General features: G+C 51.9%; 2 protein-coding genes across 9 annotated transcripts in view; one reads left to right on the forward strand and one right to left on the reverse strand.

The window, feature by feature from the left end:
• Positions 1 to 793: 793 nt before the first annotated feature.
• On the reverse strand, positions 794 to 15,558 carry SPINT1 (serine peptidase inhibitor, Kunitz type 1). Of its 3 annotated transcripts, XM_013993159.3 has the most exons (11): positions 15,494 to 15,558; positions 14,656 to 15,194; positions 6,026 to 6,153; positions 5,659 to 5,797; positions 5,396 to 5,566; positions 5,195 to 5,221; positions 4,735 to 4,860; positions 4,570 to 4,620; positions 2,670 to 2,840; positions 2,397 to 2,444; positions 794 to 1,698 (listed from the first exon to the last, which is right to left on the reverse strand). In XM_013993159.3, the coding sequence occupies exons 2-11, from the start codon at positions 15,110 to 15,112 to the stop codon at positions 1,487 to 1,489; spliced, it is 1,530 nt and encodes a 509-aa protein (XP_013848613.1). In that variant the 5' UTR covers positions 15,113 to 15,194; positions 15,494 to 15,558; the 3' UTR covers positions 794 to 1,486.
• Positions 15,289 to 19,474, forward strand: part of PPP1R14D (protein phosphatase 1 regulatory inhibitor subunit 14D) — a 36,180-nt gene continuing 31,994 nt past the window's right edge. For 4 of the 6 annotated variants that reach the window (XM_021062777.2, XM_084973727.1, XM_005659736.4 and 1 more), the window contains exon 1: positions 15,289 to 15,389. The gene's annotated coding sequence lies outside the window, so the exon portion shown is untranslated. Of the gene's footprint in view, positions 15,502 to 19,474 lie in introns of all 6 variants that reach the window. The other 2 variants (XM_021062855.2, XM_084973696.1) reach the window with 1 other exon arrangement.

The raw sequence follows: 19,474 nt of genomic DNA on the forward strand, positions 1-19,474 counted from the left end.
CAAATGGAAGTTCCCAGGCTAGGGACTGAATCAGAGCTGCAGCTGCCGGCCTACGCCACAGCCACAGCAACATGGGATCCAAGCCATGTCTGTGACCTACACCACGGCTCACTGCAATGCTGGATCCTTAACCCACTGAACGAGGCCAGGGATCAAACCCCCGTCTTCATGGATACTAGTTGGTTTGTTACCCCTGAACTCCCTAATAAATAATTTGTTGAAGAAATGAATTAAAAGGATTTTGTTTGTTTGTTTTTGGCACCAGGAGGTGCGTAGCTCCAAACAAATGGAGGGGAGCACCTCCACTAAAAGTTCCTTCTGGACAGCTTAGATCTTGGGGAGCAGCTACATTCCTTCTGTGTATGGCCAGATGGGACCCTTGTCCTCATCCCCCACACCAGTGGGAGCAGAGATGAGAAGCAGGGTTCAAGCCGGTGCACCCCCACCCCACCCCCCAGTCCTCAACTGCACCCCCAGGTGACTGGCCTCAGCTGCTGAGCAGGCTTGTTGACAGGCTCAAACCAGGAAGAAATAGTGCCCTGCAGCCTCCCTAGGCCCCTACTCCCATGGCCTTCTCTCCCCTCCCCTCTGGGGGTCAGACTTGGTGCTTCTCTCTGCCTTCAGGGGCTGGGGCTAGCACAGTTTCGGGAAGGGTGGGAAAACCTGCTGAACAGGGTGACCAAAGCAGGAACCGGTTGGACAGGGCAGTCCCATTCCTCCCCCCCACCTCCCCCCACCCCCGCCCCACAGCAGCTCTGTCCCTCTCCTGGCCCACACAGCAGAGGCAGGAGACTGAAAGAACAAATCATTTTATTACACGGTGGGTGGACTGGGCCTGTGGGAGGTAGGGGAGCAGGTGGGAGGGTGATGCTGGAGAGCCCTGGGCGGTGGAGGCTCTGGCTCTGTGTGCCGGGCCAGGCAGGGCTGGGGTTCACTCTCGGGGGAGGGGGAAGAGGAAGCAGGGGCCAGAGAGCCACTTGTCACTCCTCTTGCCCACCCCCACGGCATTAAATAAACAAAAAGTAACTCTGTACAACACAAACTATACAGGGAAGTTCTTCCCCCAGCCCTGGACTGTGCAGAGTGGGAGGGGTGGTTCTGGAAGACAGGGTCGTGGCCCCAGCTTCGGATGTGCCCTGGGCCCCTTCCCAAGGTCAAGGGGTGGGGGCGGGCAGCGCTGAACCAAAAGCAAAACTCCAACTTCTTCTGAAATCCTAGGCAGACAGGTCCAACTGGGTGTGGAACCTCTAGCTCAAAGGTTTTCTGCTCTTTCTCAGGAACCAGTGGCCTGAGCTTAGCTGAGCGACCTCAGAGAGGGGCTGGAGGCCTGGCCTTGGAGGTAGAATGGGCCTGGGAAACAGGCGGGAGGAGTCTGGTCCCAAAGTCTTGCCCAGACCTCCATCTTGGCAAGAAGGAAGCAGGGCCAGGTGAGAGCTGGCCAGAGCTCTCCAGAGCCCCAGGCCCGAGGGCCAAGGCAGCCCCAGGCTCAGAGGGGGCGGGTTGTTTGGTAATAGACCAGGTGCTCCATGTCCTCGGTGGTGGAGACCTTGGAACTGGTCGGGGTAGGGGGTGGGGGGTGGCGGTGGTGGTGTCTGTGGAAGCTCTTTCTCTGGCTCTTGAAGAAACAGTAACCCAGGATGGCCACCATGACCACAATGCAGGTGCCCAGGAGCACGGCAATGGCCACCTCTACAGAGCCTGGGGGAAAGAAGGGGCCGAATGAGCTCCCAAGGCCTGCTTGGTTCAACGCCCACCCTTGGCCTGTATCAAAGAGACGACGGCAGGTAGATGCCAGGTGTGGAAGGACCTTGGGCACTGCACGGCTGAATGGGCCCATTGGGAGCTCAGCAGGAGAGATTCTCATGAGCCTCAGTCTTAGCTCCAGGTCACTCCACTTGCAGGTGGTATGGGGAAAGGGCAGGGGACTCTATGGCACACATCTGGCATGCATTTTTTTATGCTCCTCTCCTTGCCCATGGCAGGTGTCACTATTCCCCCCACACACACCCATTTTAGGGCTGTGCCTGCGGCATATGGAGGTTCCCAGTTTAGAGATTGAATTGGAGCTGTAGCTACTGGCCTACACCACAGCCATTGCAACGCCAGATCTGAGCTGCATCTGCGACCTACGCCAGAGCTCATGGCAATGCCAGATCTTAACCCACTGAGGAAAGCCAGGGATCAAATCCACATCCTCATGGATACTAGTCAGGTTCTTAATCCACTGAACCACAACGGGAACTACTGGCAGGTATCACTATTGATTGTGGTGCTCTGTCCCTTTAGCCAACCTCAGGATCCTTCTCAACACAGGTTTAGGCAGTCACAGTCAATTATGTGGAGTTGATCCTTGAGTTGCTACCTACTCAGTAGTGACAGGGCAGACCAGGGCTTACCTGCGTTGGGAATGGGGCTTTCCCGCCGTAGACCAAACACATCCTTCTCTGCAAAATGATGGGGGTGAGAGGGAAGAGACAAGTTAATACTCAGAGACTCAGCTGCTCCTTAGCAGTGCCCAGACCACCGCCCCCCCCGCAATGCTACCCTCTCCCACCCCCATTCCTGGTGCTCTGAGAAAGAAATGTGACCAGCCCAGGCCTAGGGACTGCTCTAGTGCTCTAGCTAAGCCTTTCCCCTCCCCATTTTCCATCCCATAGCGCCCGGCTCACTGGAGATGCCACGACAGGACTCCAGGCACTGCTCCTCCTCCTCAAAGTTGTTCTTGTTGCCATAACATCCACCGTAGGTAAAGCGGGCACAGCGTTCAGTGAAGGGGTTGTAGTACCACCGAGGGATGCTCTCCAAGCAGTGGCCGGTGTCTGGCAGATCCACGCAGTGGCCTGGTGGGTAAGGAGCAGACAAAGGGGTGTGTGTTCACAGGGCCTCCGTGCCATCAGTAGGCTCCACATGGTTGCTACCTGCCACCTCCCTACCCTCCTCACACTGAGGCCCACATATCTGGCCCATCTGCAGTATTTCCAGAAGCAAGTACGATAAATCCAGCACAGTAATCTTAGGCCCAGAATTACCCCAGGCTGCCTCACATAACTCTTTTTCAATTTTCTTTCAGCCTTCCTCATTATATCAGTCTTAGCTGTCTCTCCAACACTGGATGGTCTACCTTTTTATAAAGAAGGCTCAGGGTCTGAGCCTTGGCAGGCAACAATGTCCAGGTAAAATTTATTACCATGTTTTATTATACTTATTTTTAATTTTATGTTACTATTATTATTACTTTGTCTTTTTAGGGCCACAAGCACGGTATAAGGAGGTTCCCGGGCTAGGGGTTGAATGGGAGCTATCACCGATGGCCTATGCCACAGCCATAGCAACTCCAGATTCAAGCCACGTCTACAATCTACACCACAGCTCACGGCAACTCTGGATCCGTAACTCACTGAGCGAGGTGAGGGATCTAACCTGCGTCCTCATGGGTACTAGTCAAATTTGTTTCCGCTAAGCCATGATGGAAACTCCTATTATTATTTTTAATTATTAAGTACATACAAACAAATGTTATGACATTGCCATTACCTTTAAGTTCTTTGCTTGCTGGTCCCTATTTGAGTAACTGCTATCTTTTTTTTTCTTTGAGTATTTAAAAAAAATTTTTTGTCGTTCTCACCATGGCTCAGCAGGTAACAAAACCGACTAGTATCTATGAGGACTCGGGTTTGATCCCCAGCCTTGCTCAGTGGGTTAAGGATCCGGTGTTGCCGTGAGCTGCAGTGTAGGCCACAGAAATGGCTCAGATCTGGCGTGGCTGTGTCTGTGGTGCAGGCCAGCAGCGACAGCTCCCATTCAACTCCTAAACCCCTAGTCTGGGAACCTCCATATGTCATGAGTGTGGCCTAAAAAGACCAAAAAAAAAAAAAAATTATTAAATTATAGTTAATTTACAATGTTCTGTCATCTTCTACTGTACTGCAAAGTGATAGTCGCATATATACATCTGTTCTTTTTCTCATAGTATCATCTATCATGTTCTACTTATTGCAGAAGTCAATCTCAGTTGGTAGCATATAAGAGTGGCTTTCCATTATGGTAGTGATATGAAATTTCCCATTTTTTGTTGTTTTTTTGGAGGGGGGGGTTGTTTTTTCTTTTTATGGTTGCACCTGCAGCATATGGAAATTCCCAGGCTAGGGGTTGAATCAGAGCTGCGGCCGCCGGCCTACAACACAGCCACAGCAATACTAGATCCAAGCTGCATCTGTGACCTATGTTGCAGCAATGCTGGATCCTTAACCCACTGAGTGAGGCCAGGGATCAAACCTGCATTCTTATGGATACTAGTCAGGTTCATAACCCACTGAGCCACAACAGGAACTCCCTGAAATTTTCTTTTTAATACATTAAGTTAAATCAATAACATCTCAGTGATATGTGGACATGGCTAAACTTCTGAAGGTGTTAAGAGGATGTCTGATGCTTGGGAAATTCAGAAAGCAAGCCCAGGAGCACCCCCGACAACCGCCCTGGCTTTCTGCCCACAGCCTGGTACACACAGCACACTCCTTCAGCACGCTGATGCCAGTCCTGACCCAGGGGACATGCTCAGGGTCTCACCTTTGTCCCTGGGGAAGTGGATCCTCTGGAGTTTATCAAATCCCTTGGTATCTGTAAAGATGAAAGATCAGAGGCGTGGACCTGACAAGAGTCTCCCGGAGGTGCAGGGTGAGTGGTCTGGACCTGTGCTGCTGCCACCCACCGCCCTGCGTCCCCAGGCCTCACATTTTTCACAGGTGGCCTCGTCGGAGGCATCGGGGCAGTCGGGTGTGTCGTCACATTCCAGGAAGCTGTCGATGCAGCAGCCATCCCTGCAGCGGAACATGCTGGGGTGACAGGTACCAGAGCACACTAGGAGGAGGTGGGACAGCATGGAGGGGGAGGTCAGGTTCAAGCAGAGTGCAGCAAATATCAAGGGTCTCTCCCGTGCCTGGCCCTCTCCACCTCAATGCAGCCTCATGACACGACCCCTGTTCCCTTTCCACCCCCAGCCCTCAAACCCTCCTACACTCAAAATGGGCAGAGCCTGACAGGAGGATGCTGGGCTGCAAGGAGGTGCTGTGGGCCTTCTTGTCCTATGAGGGTAGCAATGGGTTGGGCCAAGGCAGCGTGGTCAGGGGCCTGGACTTGATATGGGCTGGAGAGCCAGCGGGGGGAGGAGAGCAGGGAAAGAAGCAAAGCCCACCTGGATGGTGCCTTTCAATCGAGGGGCCTAGGAGAGAACGACAGAAGAATGAGAGGAGGCAGGGCCAGGCCCCCCCAGGGACGAGCTGATGGGGAACCTGGGCACAGGCACTCCCACGCCCACCTTCCCGACCTGTGAGGAAAGAACACCTACCCTGGGGGAATGTCACCTGAGCCCTAACACTGCTTCGCAAAGGCCCACCTTGCACGTCTTGGCAGGTGAGCTTGCACTCTTCTTCTCGAAGGTAGTTGTTTTTGTTGCCCAAGCAACCTCCATAAACGAAACTCTTGCAGATCTGTTCTGTGGGGTCGTAGTACCAGCGGGGGAAGGAACCACGGCAGCGGCCCACCTTGCGGGATGCGAGGCAATATTCTGGAGGAGGGGGGGCTGGTGAGGGGGATCTGAGGGGCCATCAATGGGGGTGGGGTGTGTCCCCGCTGCTGCTTCCCCACCCCCTTCCTCACCTTCTGTCTGCTTGGGAGACAGCACAGTGACCGTGATGTTGGATGTGCTATCTGGCTCATCTGAACCGGCCACTGTCAGCTGGAACAGGTAGCTGCCTTCCTTCAGTCCCCATAGCTCCACCTGATCCGGTTCATTCCTCTACACACAGGAGTGGCCATCAGGCCAGGATGCCCGATGGCCCTGGACTGCCCCAGGCCCTCCCCATCAGCACCCTCCCCCACCAGGAGAGCAGAAGTCTTTGGTAATAAGTGGCTCCTCAGCTTCTATCCACCTCACCCAGTCTGGAGCCACAGTCTGGCCTGTGCCACCAGAAAGGGGACCCTGAAGAGCTAAAGTGGGGGTCAGGGACCCAGCCCAGGGTCTCACCTCCACCCTGACGTCTGTGTCACCCTGCAGTAGGTGCCAATCTGTGTCCTCCACACCCTTCAGCACCAGGGGTTCCTGGGGCTGTACCTTCAAGTCTATGCCGTCCCAGGCCTTGGGGATCCGGGACCCTGGAAGGAAGTGGGGTAAGGTCAGCTCTCACTGAATGGACAGGGTCTCTCCTGGAATTGGGGCTGGTGTAGAATGGCTCACTAGACCAGCCTAGGATTCAGCCACAGGCATGAGGTGCAGATGGGCATTCACAACTACACCATCTTCTGGCCCTCTGTTTACATATATTATACTTAAGACATTTTATAGTGTAAAACCAACTTTCTGAAGCAAATAACTGAATAGTATTGCCATCTGATCCCATATAGGAAGGGAAAAAAATATATGCACATATATTTGGAAGGAGGGGGCTTTTCCTGTTTTCTCCAATAAACAGGTACCTGGCTAAGTGCTTTTATTTATTAATCCCCCCCCCCTTTGGCCACACCTGGGGCAAGCAGAAGTTCCAGAGCCAGGGATTAAACCCAGACCACAGGAGTAACCAGAGCCACATCAGTGACAATGCTGGATCCTTAAGTCACGGAGCCACCAGGGAACTCCTAACTGCTTAAAAAGTTAGAGTGGGAGTGTCCGCTGTGGCTCAGTGGGTTACCAACCCAACTAGTATCCATGAGGATGCAGGTTCGATTCCTGGCCTCACTCAGTGGGTTAAGGATCCAGTGCTGCCGTGACCTGTGGTACAGGTCACAGATGTAGCTCAGATCCTGCATTGCTGTGGCTGTGGTGTAGGCTGGCAGCTGCAGCTCCGATTAGACCCTTAGCCATGGAATTTCTATATGCTGCATGTGTGGCCCTAAAAACAAACAAACAAACAACCTTGAAAAAAAAAAAACCCTGCAAAACCCCCCCAAAACAAAGAACAAAACAAAACCCACAATACTTCTGAAAAGCCAAATAAGTTAATGTGTAATAACACCATCACGGCTCACTCTGCAGCCCAGATCACTGCTGAGAAGCCCATCCTGATAGAAGCCCTAAGCAGAGTCCCTGGGTGGCACTGGATCAAGTCCCCATGTCCTAGGATGATTGGCCATGAGGAGGGTGTCTCTGCCACTTCAGACAGACTCTGCCTCCAGTTATAAGGGGATTCAAGGGAACCATGTCCTCCCTCAACCAAACAGCGCTTGTGCCTGAGGCTTTCTCCAGTCTCAGTTTAGGGGCTGGAGACAGAAACCAGCATAACGCAGGATTCCAGCCTATAGTGGGTTGAATGGTGGCCTCCTTCCCCCCCAAATATATGTCCATGTCTAACCTCCAGAATTCGTGCTGTGACCTTATTTGAAAGAAAGTTCTTTGCAGAAGTCCACATGAGATAATCGTGGTTTCACCGGAGAGACCCTACATCCAATGACAAGTGTCTTTATAAAAAAAGAGGAGAAGGTAGAGGAAGGGAAGGGAAGGCTGTGTGAAGACAGAGGCAGAGATTGGAGTGATGCAGCCATGCTCCAAGGAATGCCTAGAGCCACCAGAAGCTGGAAGAGGCAAGGAAGGATACTCCCCTGGGGTCTTCAAAGGGAATATGGCCCTGCTGACACCTTGGATTTGGTCATTTGACCTCCAGAATGGTGAGTCAATACATTTCTCTTGTTTTAAGTCACCCAGTTTGTAGTAATAGGGACAGCAGCCCCAGGAAACTGACCCACTTCCCTTGAGGGTATTATGGTTCATTCAGGCAGATTAGACCCAACAAGATGAAGGGGCTTGTGGTACATGTACAAGACAAGGAAGTGCATATTCAGAGAAGGGAAAGAGACAGCGAGCTAAAGGGGAAGGCAAGGCTCTATGAAGAAGGAAGAGAGAATTTTTGATTTTTTTTTTAAATTTTTTTTTTAGGGCCACACTTATGGCATAAAGAAGTTCCCAGGCTAGGGGTTGAATAGGAGCTGTAGCTGCTGGCCTGCGACACAGCCACATCCACACTGGATCTGAGCCACATCTGGGGACCTACACCCAGCTCATAGCAATGCCAGATCCTTAACCCACTGAGCGAGGCCAGGTATAAAACCCACATCCTCACAGACACTATGTCAGGTTCTTAACCCACTGAGCCACAAAGGGAACTTTTGGTTTTGTTCTTACTCATTTAGTCGTGGAAGAGAACTTCTGTGTTGTTGATGACAGCAGAAAACATGATGAGCCAGAGCAAGGAGTTGGGAACTTGGTGGACATTAAGGAGACCAGCTGGGCCAGGACAGACCTCAAAGGGCCCTGGATGCTGGGTCCAGGGCATGTGGACACAGCAGGAGTGATACTTAAATACTTAGCAACTGGTAGAACAGGAAGAGGATAGACATTGGCCATGAGCAGTGGCACAGAGTCCAGGAGGCCCTGGCCTCATTAGACATTGACCTCCTAGATGCCTGATCGAGGTCCAGGAGTCCTCAGGGAGGGGCCAAGGGTCTGGGCAGCAGGGGAACTCCTGAGCTCGAGGCAGCAGCTGTTTACCCATCTGTTTCAAATGAAATTACTTCTATGGAACAAGGAGGGCAGGAGTTCAAGGCTGATGCAACAGGAACAATCTGGATTAAGGGACAGCTAAGGGATGGAAAGGAGGGTATGAGAACGCTGGGCAGACATTTCAGACTTCCGTGCATGACAGGTGCTGGGGAACTGGGGAGGGAGAGCCAGGACACAGATGGAAGGGAAATCAGATCTAGCAGGAACATGTGGCCTCAGTCACAGAGAAGTTGAATTTTTTTTTAGGGCCTCACCCACAGCATATGGAGGTTCCCAGTCTAGAGGTCTAATCGGAGCTACAGCTGCCGGCCTACATCACAGCCACAGCAACGCCAGGTCTGAGTCATGTCTGCAACCTACACCACAGCTCACGGCAACACTGGGTCCTTAACCCATTGAGTGAGGCCAGGGCTCGAACCCACAACCTCATGATTCTTAGTTGGATTTGTTCCCGATGCACCACGACAGGAACTCTGAGAAGCCGAATTTGAGGGAGGGGAGGACCGCAGTGGGAGCTCCAGAGAAGCCAGAGGTGGAGAAAAAGCTGGAGTCATATTAACAATGCTACCACTTGCTGAAAGTGCGCCGGGCCCCATGCAAAGTACTTTACTTGCAGCATCTCCATCAGGGTTTGGCAAACTATGGCCCACAGGCCACATTTAGCCCACCACCTGTTATATGTTTAAATGGTTGAAAAAAAATTTTTTAAATAATACTTTGTGAGAGCTATCTTGTGGCCCAGTGGATTAAGGATCCAGCATTGTTAGTGCAGCGGCCTGGGTCACTGCTGTGGCACAGGTTTGATCCCTGGCCTGGGAACTTCCACGTGCTGCTGGCATGGCCAAAAAAAACCCCACCTTCATGATGTGAAAAAAGCACATAAAATTCAAATTTGTGTCTATAAATTAAGATACAGCTTAATTGTTTATATATTTGGATGACTGCTTTCATGTTACAATAGCAGAGTTGAGCAGTTGTAACCAATATTGTACATACAGCCCACAAAGCCAACATTTTTTTTTGTCTTTTTTAGGGCCACACTTATGGCATATGGAGGTTCCCAGGCTAGGGGTTGAATCAAAGCTATGGCCACTGGCCTACACCACAGCCACAGCAACACTGGATCCGAGCCTCATCTGTGACCTACACCACAGCTCACAGCAATGCCAGATCCTTAATCCACTGAGTAAGGCCAGGGATCGAATCTGCATGCTCGTGGATGCTAGTCAGATTTGTTTCCCCTGAGCCATGACAGGAACTCCAGCCTAAAATATTTACTATCTGAAACTTCACAGAAAGTTTGCTGACCCCTGATCTACACTGCCTACCTTCCTAACCATTCTGCCACATCTCCACGCTCATCCCTCTTTCCAGATGAGAAAATTGATTCCAGAGAAGTTAAATAACTTGCCCAGTTTCTAAATGCTGCGCTGTGATTTGAACTGTGGTCTGACCCATGCCCTTTCTAAAACATCAGAGCGCCTGCTTAGAGGTATGATTTTTTATTCCTTTTATATTAGGGTTTTGTTTGTTTGTTTGTTTTGGGTTTTTTTTTTAGCTTAGGTAACACATACACATGATAAAAAATTTAAAAAACAAAAAACAAGAAGGGTAAAGAAAATTAAGTCCTTTTTTCTTAACCCTTCAGCATCCTCTCTCCAGAGACATCCACTCTTACTAGTTTGGGTGTGAATGTGTGAATATCAAGAGAGTATTGGGAGTTTCTGTCGTGGCTCAGTGGAAACAGATCTGACTAGCATCCATGAGGACACAGGTTCGATCCCTGCCCTTGCTCAGTGGTTTAAGGATCTGGCGTTGCTGTGGCTGTGGTGTAGTGGCTACAGCACCTATTTGACCCTTATCCTGGGAACCTCCATATGCCTCGGGTGCTGTCCTAAAAAGCCAAAAAAAAGAAGAAAAAAAAAAAGAGAGGGAGAGAGTATTGAATTCACAGCATGCAAGTTCTTCATCTTGCTTTTTCCTTTATATACGGAAAATCCTTTACAGCAACACATAAAACACTTCTTTTTTTTTGGTTGCATAGTACTTATTATATGAATGCACCATAATTTACAGAACTAACCTATGCTGCCTCGGAGGTTGTTATTATTGTTATTAAAAAAGCACCACACTATCCAACTATAGAATGTGTTGACAGACATTGAGCTTGTTCCAAATTCTTTGCTAGTATATACACATTTTTTTCTTTTTTTGGCCACCCCGAGGTACATGGAGTTCCCAGACCAGGGATTAGATCAAAGCCACAGTTGTGACCTATGTGACCTACACCACAGCCGTGGCAGTGGGATCCTTTAACCTACTATGCCAGAATGGTGATGGAGCCTGCGTCTTAGCTCTGCAGAGATGCCACCGATCCGATCCTAATGCACCACAGTGGGAACTCCCCATCCCCCCACATATAATTTTGGCCACGCCCATGGCATGTGGAGGTTCCTGGGCCAGGGATTAGAACCCAAGCCACAGAAGCAACCCAAGCCACAGCAGTGACAATGCTGGAACCTTAACCTGCTGAGCCACCAGAGAACTCTTCTCTGCTATTATAAACAATGCTACAGTGGCTGACTGGCTGGTAAGTTGTTTTACACATGTTTAAGCATAGCCCCAAGATGAGTTCTTGCAAGTGGAATTGTGTTGAGGGCTATGTGCATTTACATTTTTGATGGCTATTGTCAAAATGCCCCCTTGGAGTTCCCATCGTGGCTCAGTGGTTAACAAACCCAACTAGTATCCAAGAAGATGTGGGTTCAATACCTGGCCTTGCTCAGTGGGTTAAGGATCCAGTGTTGCCGTGAGCTGTGGTATAGGTCGCAGACGCAACTAGGATCTGGTGTGGCTATGGCTGTGGCATAAGCCAGCAGCTACAGCTCAGATTTGACCCCTAGCCTGGGAATCTCCATATGCCGAAAGCGCAGCCCTAAAAAAAAAGACAAAAAAAAAAAAAAAGCCCTCCACAGAGAATGAGGATTATGTCAGGTAGAAGAGTTCAAAAGGAGGAAGAGAAGATAAAGAGGGAGGAACAGCTGGTAGGAGGCTGAGTCACAGGGATTCCTGGATGATGAGGTGGAGAAAGCAGAGCCAATAGGGGACTCACAGAGGGTGGTCCCAGAGGTGAGAAGACCAGGCCACATGGTAACAGCAAAGTGATAGGAGGGGAGAGCTTCCACAGAGAAACATGTCCAAGGGTGCAGAGGCCTACAGGAAGGAGAAAAGGGAGCCTCGCTTCCAGTGGCTGAGGAGAAATAAGACCAGGAAAGCAGGAAAGTGCCTGTATGGAACCAAGCCCCAGACCAGTGGCTTGAAGGCCCAACAGGGGCTAGCTCCAGGCTCCTTAGGGTGAGAGGCCAAGCAAGGAGGGAGAGAGCTAGGAGGAGCCCATTCCTCCCTCCCTGCATTTTTCAGAAAGTAATCAGCAGTCGCAAAGGTGAGAGTCTCTCTAGCAGAAAGACAGGCTAGCCCCACTGGCCCCCAGGGTGGAAGTGACAGGCAGAGTGATATATCAGTCCTTGGGCCAAATCGGCAGTATCCACCCACACACAGCTGGTCCTCTCCGAGCCCCAGCTCCCAGGAGCAAGGGGCAGATGCCCTGCCCAACCACTCCCTTTCCCCCGCCCCAAGAAGAGACAGAAGGGCCAGAGTGGCCATAAAGCCAGCCCCTCCCCCAGCTGCCAGGCCTCAGGAGTCTCCAGGGAAATACAGACTCCACCTCCTAAGCCACTCCTCCTACAGAAAGAGGGGAAGGGGAGGGGAAGAGCAGGGTCCTCAGAGGGCTCCAGGGATCTGGACTGGCCTGGTCCCAGCCAGGGAAAGAAGAACAGACTAACCCACCCTGGAGAGGCTTCCCCCCAGTACAAGAATGAAAGGTTTAGAAGCCCTGAGCACTCGCCCACCTTGCCTGCCTCCATCTACACTAGCCTAGCCTTCAAGATGCCATACTGGCTTGACCCTGTTTGTACCGGATTCAGTCGAATGGACTCTGTGACAGGTGCGCAGCATTCCCCACACCGCCTAGTACTGCGGTGCCCTGAAATGGCCTGGGGTTTACACTAAGTCCAGACTCTACCCAGCTCCCCAGAGGCTCCAGGAAATCCCCACTCCGTCCTATCTTGTGCCACTCAGGCCAGTTAGGGGGTGGGGAGGTTTCCAGGTGAGGAAGGTCCTTGTCCAGCTCAGCTCGCTGGCCAGACCCCAGAGTTCCAGGCACTGGCCCCGCAGTGGGGCTCCAATAGGTCCTGTCAAGGCAGGGAGGGCACAGGGAGCTCAGGTCAATTAGAGTCATCACCACCTACACTCTCCGCTGCTTCCTTGAGGAACAGGCTCGGGCCCTGGCCCAGTGGGAGACCCAGTGGCCCAGCCTGGCCTAGAGATGGTGTCCTCATCCCAGGATCTCCATCCCACCCTTCCCCAGAGATCCAAGAGAGTTACTGGGAGGACAGGGAGAAGAGGAAAGGCTGGAGAGAAAGAAGGAAAGTCCCTTCCCCACTTTGTAGAATTAAATTTTTTTTTTACTTTTTAACTTTTTTTTTTTATTTTGCTTCTCAGGGCTGCACCCACAGCATATGGAAGTTCCCAGGCTAGGGTTCAAATCAGAGCTGTGGCAGCCGGCCTACACCACAGCCACAGCAACACCAGATCCGAGCCGTATCTTCGTCCTACACCACAGCTCACGGCAATGCTGGATCCTTAACCCACTGAGAGAGGTCAGGGATTGAACTTTCATCCTCATAGATACTAGTCAGGTTCGTTAACCACTGAGCCACAATGGGAACTCCCCACTTTGGAGAATTAAAACCACAGCAAGACTCAGCCCCAGCCACATCCTGGCCCCAGGGCTCCGTGGGCTCCAATTCTGTTGTCCACTGGGCTACCTTGAGTCAGAGACAGATTTCCACTAGAAAGGTGGTCTTGTGTGAGGAATTTCAGAGGTCCTCCCTAGGGCTGAGTCCCAGGTCTCCCAGGTCTCCCATTGTTATCCTGGGCAGATTATTTAACAGGAGAGTCAGTTTCCTAATCTAAAATGTAGGCTGACTACTAATAGCACCCTTTTCAGAGGTGGTTGTCATGATGCCTAAGTGGAGACTGAATGGCATGGCAATCAGCAAACTGTAAAGTGCTAACAGAGGTTATCAGTGTGACCCATCCCTGCCCTAGTGCCCCACCTGGCCAGAAAGAGCAGGTGGAAAGAATGGGGAATGAAGGTCTCTGGAGGGGCCCCGATCCTAGCTAACTGGTCAGTCCCAAGAGGAAGAGGAGGAACCTTGGACCCCACTTTATCCTTAACCTGGAAGTAAAGGAGGTGAGCAGACAGGTTGGCTACCAGATCCTCAGCAGGGAGAGCCTTGCCTGGATGCACAGGCGCACACACATACACACATGCGCGCACACACACACACACACACACACACACACACACACACTTGCCTGGACAGTTAATATCCCTCTCTTACCAGGTATACATACCAGTGGGCTGACTCACCCACCAACCCTCCTCACCCCCACCCCAGAGCCTCCAGGCTCCTGTGCCCACAGGATCACCCCCTCCTGGCCGGGTCACCCCCAGACTAGACTTATTCTTTAGGCTCTGAGGTCTGGCAGTTTTCCCCAGACCACCCAAAGACCTGCGTTGTGGGAAGAGGCACAGAGAGCTGTTATAACCAGTGCCAAGGCCAGCAGAGGAGAACTAGCCTATCCTTCACCAGGTTCACTTGGCATGGCCTCAAAGTGCCTAGAACAGTGCTTGGCTAGGAGTACCTATCTGTCTGGAGGTGGCCTCCAGACAGCTCACTCCCTGACTCGCCTATTAGGGCCCAAAGTAGGAATCCCAGGAAGCTGGGTCCTCTTTCCCAGTACACATATCCCAGAGCACCAGCCCACTCTACAACCGGAATTCAGGCGCCAGTCTGCGCTCCAGAATGTCACCCCTCCCCACTCCTGGAGCCTGTCTTTTATTTACTGTTTACACCGCCTACTTGTGGAGGAGTTGGGGTAGAATGGGACTCTCCTATCTCCTTTCTGCTGCCTCGCGCAGGACTCCATAACTAGCCCCTCCTCTCAGTCGCTCCAAATTCTGGCACCCCTGTCCCTACCTCCAAAGCCCTGGGTCCGCAGCTCGCGGTAGGAGCGGTAAACCTCCCGCCTGAGGTAGTTGATGAAGCCCTCCCTGGGCGCGAACTTGCACACGAAGTTCTGCTCATAGAGGCAGTTGATGAGGAAGCAGGAGGCGATGGCGTCCTCCCCACCGTCGGGCTTCAACTCCACCAGCGCCAGATTGCAGTCGCTGGAGCTGCAGCAGGCGTGCACGCAGTCCCGGCCGCGGCGCAAGGTGAGGGAGCGCAGGAACGTGGCCCCGTTTCTGACCGAGGCGTCGGTGTCGAGGACGAAGGCAGGCACTCCGGGAGTAAAGCTGTTCAGGCAGTTATCCGCGGTGGGCAGATCAGGGGTCACCCGCGGCTGCCCCGCTTCGGTGCGCAGGAGGCAGACCCCGAAGAGAAGCCACACGGCGACCGCTGGAATGCTGGCCTGGGAGAGGCGGCCCTCGGCCATCGTCCTCCCAGGGACCGTCGCCCTCCTCCCCTCGGGGTAACCTTCACACTGAGGGCCTCTGGGCTCCGAAGGTGCTTGTGGCCTGAGAGAGGGGAGGGAACGGAGGAGGAGACACCGGATCAGCAGGGAGACTTCAAGGGAGGCGGGCCGGCCGGGAGGAAGTGAAGGGGAGGATCAGGGAGCATCGTGCACCCCAGGAGTGAAGAGGGCACGCAGCCTCGATCCTCCCAAGCACACTCCAGTGACCCCGGCGCCTGACAGACTTCCAGACGGACGGGTAAGGAGCTCACATACCCAGACACACGCAGGAGCGCAGAACAAAGGGCCAAACATGCTCTGGACTCGCTCCGCCTCTGCCTTGCTCTCCTCCGCCCAAGTTACCTGCGCAGGTGAGTGGGGTGGAGTCGGGCCTGCCGAGGTTCCGGTCCCGGCTTCCTGCGTGGCTCAGGCCGCAGCTTCCGCTCCGGTGTCCGGTGCGCGGGGGATCGGCTGACTCCTCCTCCCCTAGTTTCTGGTGAAACTGAGTCAGCGCGGCCGGGGCGGGGCGGACCTTAACCCCGCGCGGCCGGCCCCGCCCACGCCCGGTGCACCTGGGCTGCCCAAGCTTCCGGACCGCCTCCCTGCCTCCCCGCGGTCTCCGACCCCTCCCCTGCGGCATGGTCCCCCTGACGGGCTGAGGCCGGGGCGACCTGCCCGGGGCCGCGCCCCTCGAGGCTGCTCTACTCTGGCTGTGAGTCCAGCCTCGCGAGGGTCCACGCGCCCCAGAAGTACACCCGTATCCCGGGAGCCCGGACGCTTCAGGACGCCCCAAAGAAGTCGAGGGTTGGGCGCTCTGGGCGGCTGTTTCCAGTCCCGTTTGGGGACCCAGGCCTGAGGCACTAGTGAAGGGGCTGGAGGAGGAGAAATGGGGGAAAGCCCAAGCCCGATGCAAATGATTTCGCTGCCAGCGTCAACCCTCGGGAAATTATTTCCAAATTATTATGGCCGGAAGAGACCGAAAGGTGTGTGGCGGCACCTTTGGTAACTGGAATGCAGAAGCCTCTTCCATCATCACCACCTTCGCCAGCTCCAGAAACCCTCCTTTTTGCCAGAGTGAGAAACAGGCGATTTCCCGCCGCCAGACTTCCCTGCTTGATCCGCAGGGTTTTCTTTTTGTTTGAGGCGCTTCCTCATCTTGTACTAACGTTTACCTTCGGGGCACTTTTGGAGCTGAGTCCCTGTTAGCCTCACTGGTCTCCTGATCCCTTCCCTGGAGCGCAGAATCCCTCTCCTCTTCCACCAAAGCGGTGCTCCTGGTCAGGAGCTGACTTTCTTCTAGTGAAATAGCATCCTTGAAAGCTAGAGGATGTTCACCACAGTAGCTGACCTTCACAGAACCACGGATTCCTTGAAGCCAGGCTCACTGCTTTTTCTGAGTGAAGCACTCCTCTTAAAGCCCATTCTTTACAGAGCAAGATTTGTCCTATTAATGCTCTCCCCAAAAAGAGATTCCACACATTTTCATGATGAATTAGCAACCCTCCTCCCCCCAGTGGGTATGATTTTCCCCCTTTCACATTTAGAGCAGCTTAACCTATGAGGTGCTATAGCCAAACCTTCATTTTCCTGGCTAAACTGCAACATTCCCTAGTTGCCCACATTATGGGCTTTGGGGTGGGAATCTGGAGCCTGGGGGGGGGGAATCTGTCTCCCCTTCTCTGGATTTTCTGAGTTTTTCCACTGGTCCAGGCACAATGGGGAACACAGAGCAATGACAGTATGCTGAGAATGAAGCGCAGGATTGTGCGGTTACTGGAAGGAAAGGATTTTGTTGAGATTTGCCTCCTTCAATACCTTATACACACAAGAATCCTAACACAGGAGACTATTACCTTATGGTAATATTACCACAGATTTATCATTACTTCCATCATACACACCATTACAAAACCCTGCATTTATCAAGCCCTGCCAATGCCCAAACCCTGTCCCTAACTACTTCCCACACCTTGCCCCATATACTCAAACCAAGAAAGAAGGTAATATTTTCATCCCCCTTTTATGGACCGGCAAACAGGCTCAGACAGGTGAACAAACTTGTCAGGTTACATGGCAGTTAGGTGGCAGAGCAGGGACTAGAATCCAGGTAGGCCAATTCATTGCTTCAGCACCTAAACACTGGGCTTTACTCGACTTCCAATCTGACTTCAGCTGGAAGTTTCACCCCCACCTCATATTCAACTTGCCTGAAACACACACTTTCAAGTGGTGAGCAGCCACCATTTGTTGAGATACCTGCTGTGTGCCAGACACTTGACATATGAGTTGATTCAGCTTTGCAAAGAGGCTCACTAAACTCCATCAAGGTGACTAGCGAAGAGTGGGAGGAGAAAATAAAAAATAAAAAAATAGGAGTTCCCTTGTGGCGCTGTGGGTTAAGGATCTGGCATTGTTACTGCAGGGGCTCGGATGTGGGTTCAGTCCCTGGCCCAGAACTTCCACATGCCACAGGCGTGGCCAAAAAAAAAAAAAAAAAGAGTAGCGGCAAGACGGTAGGGGTTCAGTTTGTGGGCTTCAGATTCAGACTACTGGGTTCAACTCTTTCATCTGCCACTTACGATCAGTGTAGTCTTTGGTAACTTATTTAGCCCCCCTGTGCCTTAGTCTCCTTGTACACAAAGTGGGGCTTCACAGGGTTAGTATAAATATTAAATGAGTTAATACAGATAAAACTTTTCACACTGTGAGTACTCAGTACACATTATCTGAAAAAAGTGACAGGACCAGAATTTTATCTCGAGCGTCTCTGACCTCAAAAACTACACTTTTCTCACTACCTTATGCTGCTTCTTAGATCCGAAAGAAAACAACTACACATGGGGTGGGGGAAGACTAAGATAATCCACCAAAATGGTAAAAGTGATGGTGTTTGAATGATGGGAATATGGGGTAACATTTTCTTCTTTCTAGTTTAAAAATTATTTCTGAGGAAGTTCCCATGTGTCATAGCACGTCAAGGATCCAGCATCACTGCATCTGTGGTGCAGGTTGCATTGTGGCATGGGTTTGATCCCTAGTCTGGAACTTCCACATGCCACAGATGTGGCCAAAAAATACCCTCAACCAATCAAACAAACAAAAATTATTTCTGAAGTTTCTTTTGGTGAGTATGCAATGCTTCCATGATGAAGAGAAAAATACATCACGAAAACCTCCACATTCATCATATTTAGCCACAAACTGCTTCTTCTTCTTCTTCTTTTTTTTTTTTTTTTTTTTTTTTTTTTTGCTTTTTAGGGCTACGCCTGCAGCATACGGAGGTTCCCAGGCTAGGGGTCCAATCACAGCTACAGCTGCTGGCCTACACAATAGCCACAGCAATGCCAGATCTGAGCCACTTCTGAGACCTACAACACAGCTCATGGCAATACTGGATCCTTAACCCACTGAGCGAGGCCAGGGATTGAACCCAAAAACTTTCCGCTGCGCCACGAAGAGACCTTTTTTTTTTTAGGGCCGCACCTGCGGCATATAGAAGTTCCCAGGCTAGGGGTCCATTCGGAGCTGCTGCTGCTGCCGGCCTACACCACAGCCACAGCAATGCCAGATCTGAGCTGAGTCTGTCACCTACACCACAGCTCACACCAATGCTGGATCCTTAACCCAAATCCTCACAGATACTAGTTGGGTTCTTAGCCTGCTGAGGCAAAACAAGAACTCAAATTGATTCTTTGCTCCTTTCTCCACATTCTCGCCTGGTCTCACTGTCCCAGTCACTTTGGAGTAATCTATGCCCCCCTGCCTTTCCTTGGGCTTTCCCTGCAAACATCTAGCCAGCCCCCAAGTTCTGGCATATTTCCCCCCTCTTCCCTGGTAACTGCTCACATGCATCCCTTCTACTCTATTGCCACCGCTGCCCTTTCTCTGGGCTCTCTGCCAGCCTCCAGATGGACTCCGGGCCACCTTGCACACAGCATGAGGTTCCCTTCTCCAGACTGCCTTCCTCTGTCCTTCACTGGTTCAGACCCCTGGTAACCCCCACTCCCAAGAGCCTCTTTAACAGTGTGTACAGAGCCAGCTATTTTCTGGATGGATTCATAAAGTTTGATTTGTGGAGAGGTGGAGAGCATTGGAGCTGTTGGAGGACTTAGATAAAGCCCTTCCTTTCCCATATAGGAAACTGAGGCCCAGAGATTAGTCCTTGATTTGTTGTTCAGAGGTGCAGAGCTAGTAGGTGGCAGAGGCTACCTCCAGACCTCAGGTCTTCTGACTGCCAATCTAGGGCCATCTCTGAGGGTTTTTTTTTTTCTGTCTTTTTAGGGCCACACCCGCAGGATATGGAAGTTCCCAGGCTAGGGGTCGAATTGGAGCTGTGGCTGCCGT

Source organism: Sus scrofa, chromosome 1, assembly GCF_054392235.1.
Source record: "Sus scrofa isolate SSC_HxYL_T2T_F1_AM1 chromosome 1, Sscrofa_HxYL_maternal_Yorkshire_Landrace_v2.0, whole genome shotgun sequence".
Classification (NCBI taxonomy): Eukaryota; Metazoa; Chordata; class Mammalia; order Artiodactyla; family Suidae; genus Sus; species Sus scrofa.

Excerpts from the sequence above, each read along its gene's own strand:
- SPINT1 (XM_021101449.2), bottom strand. The coding sequence starts at position 15,112 with ATGGCCGAGGGCCGCCTCTCCCAGGCCAGCATTCCAGCGGTCGCCGTG. Across the intron at positions 4,621-4,734 it reads CGAGGCCACCTGTGAAAAAT|ATACCAAGGGATTTGATAAA; the intron begins GTGAGGCCTGGG and ends TCATCTTTACAG. Across the intron at positions 2,841-4,569 it reads CCACTTCCCCAGGGACAAAG|GCCACTGCGTGGATCTGCCA; the intron begins GTGAGACCCTGA and ends CTTACCCACCAG.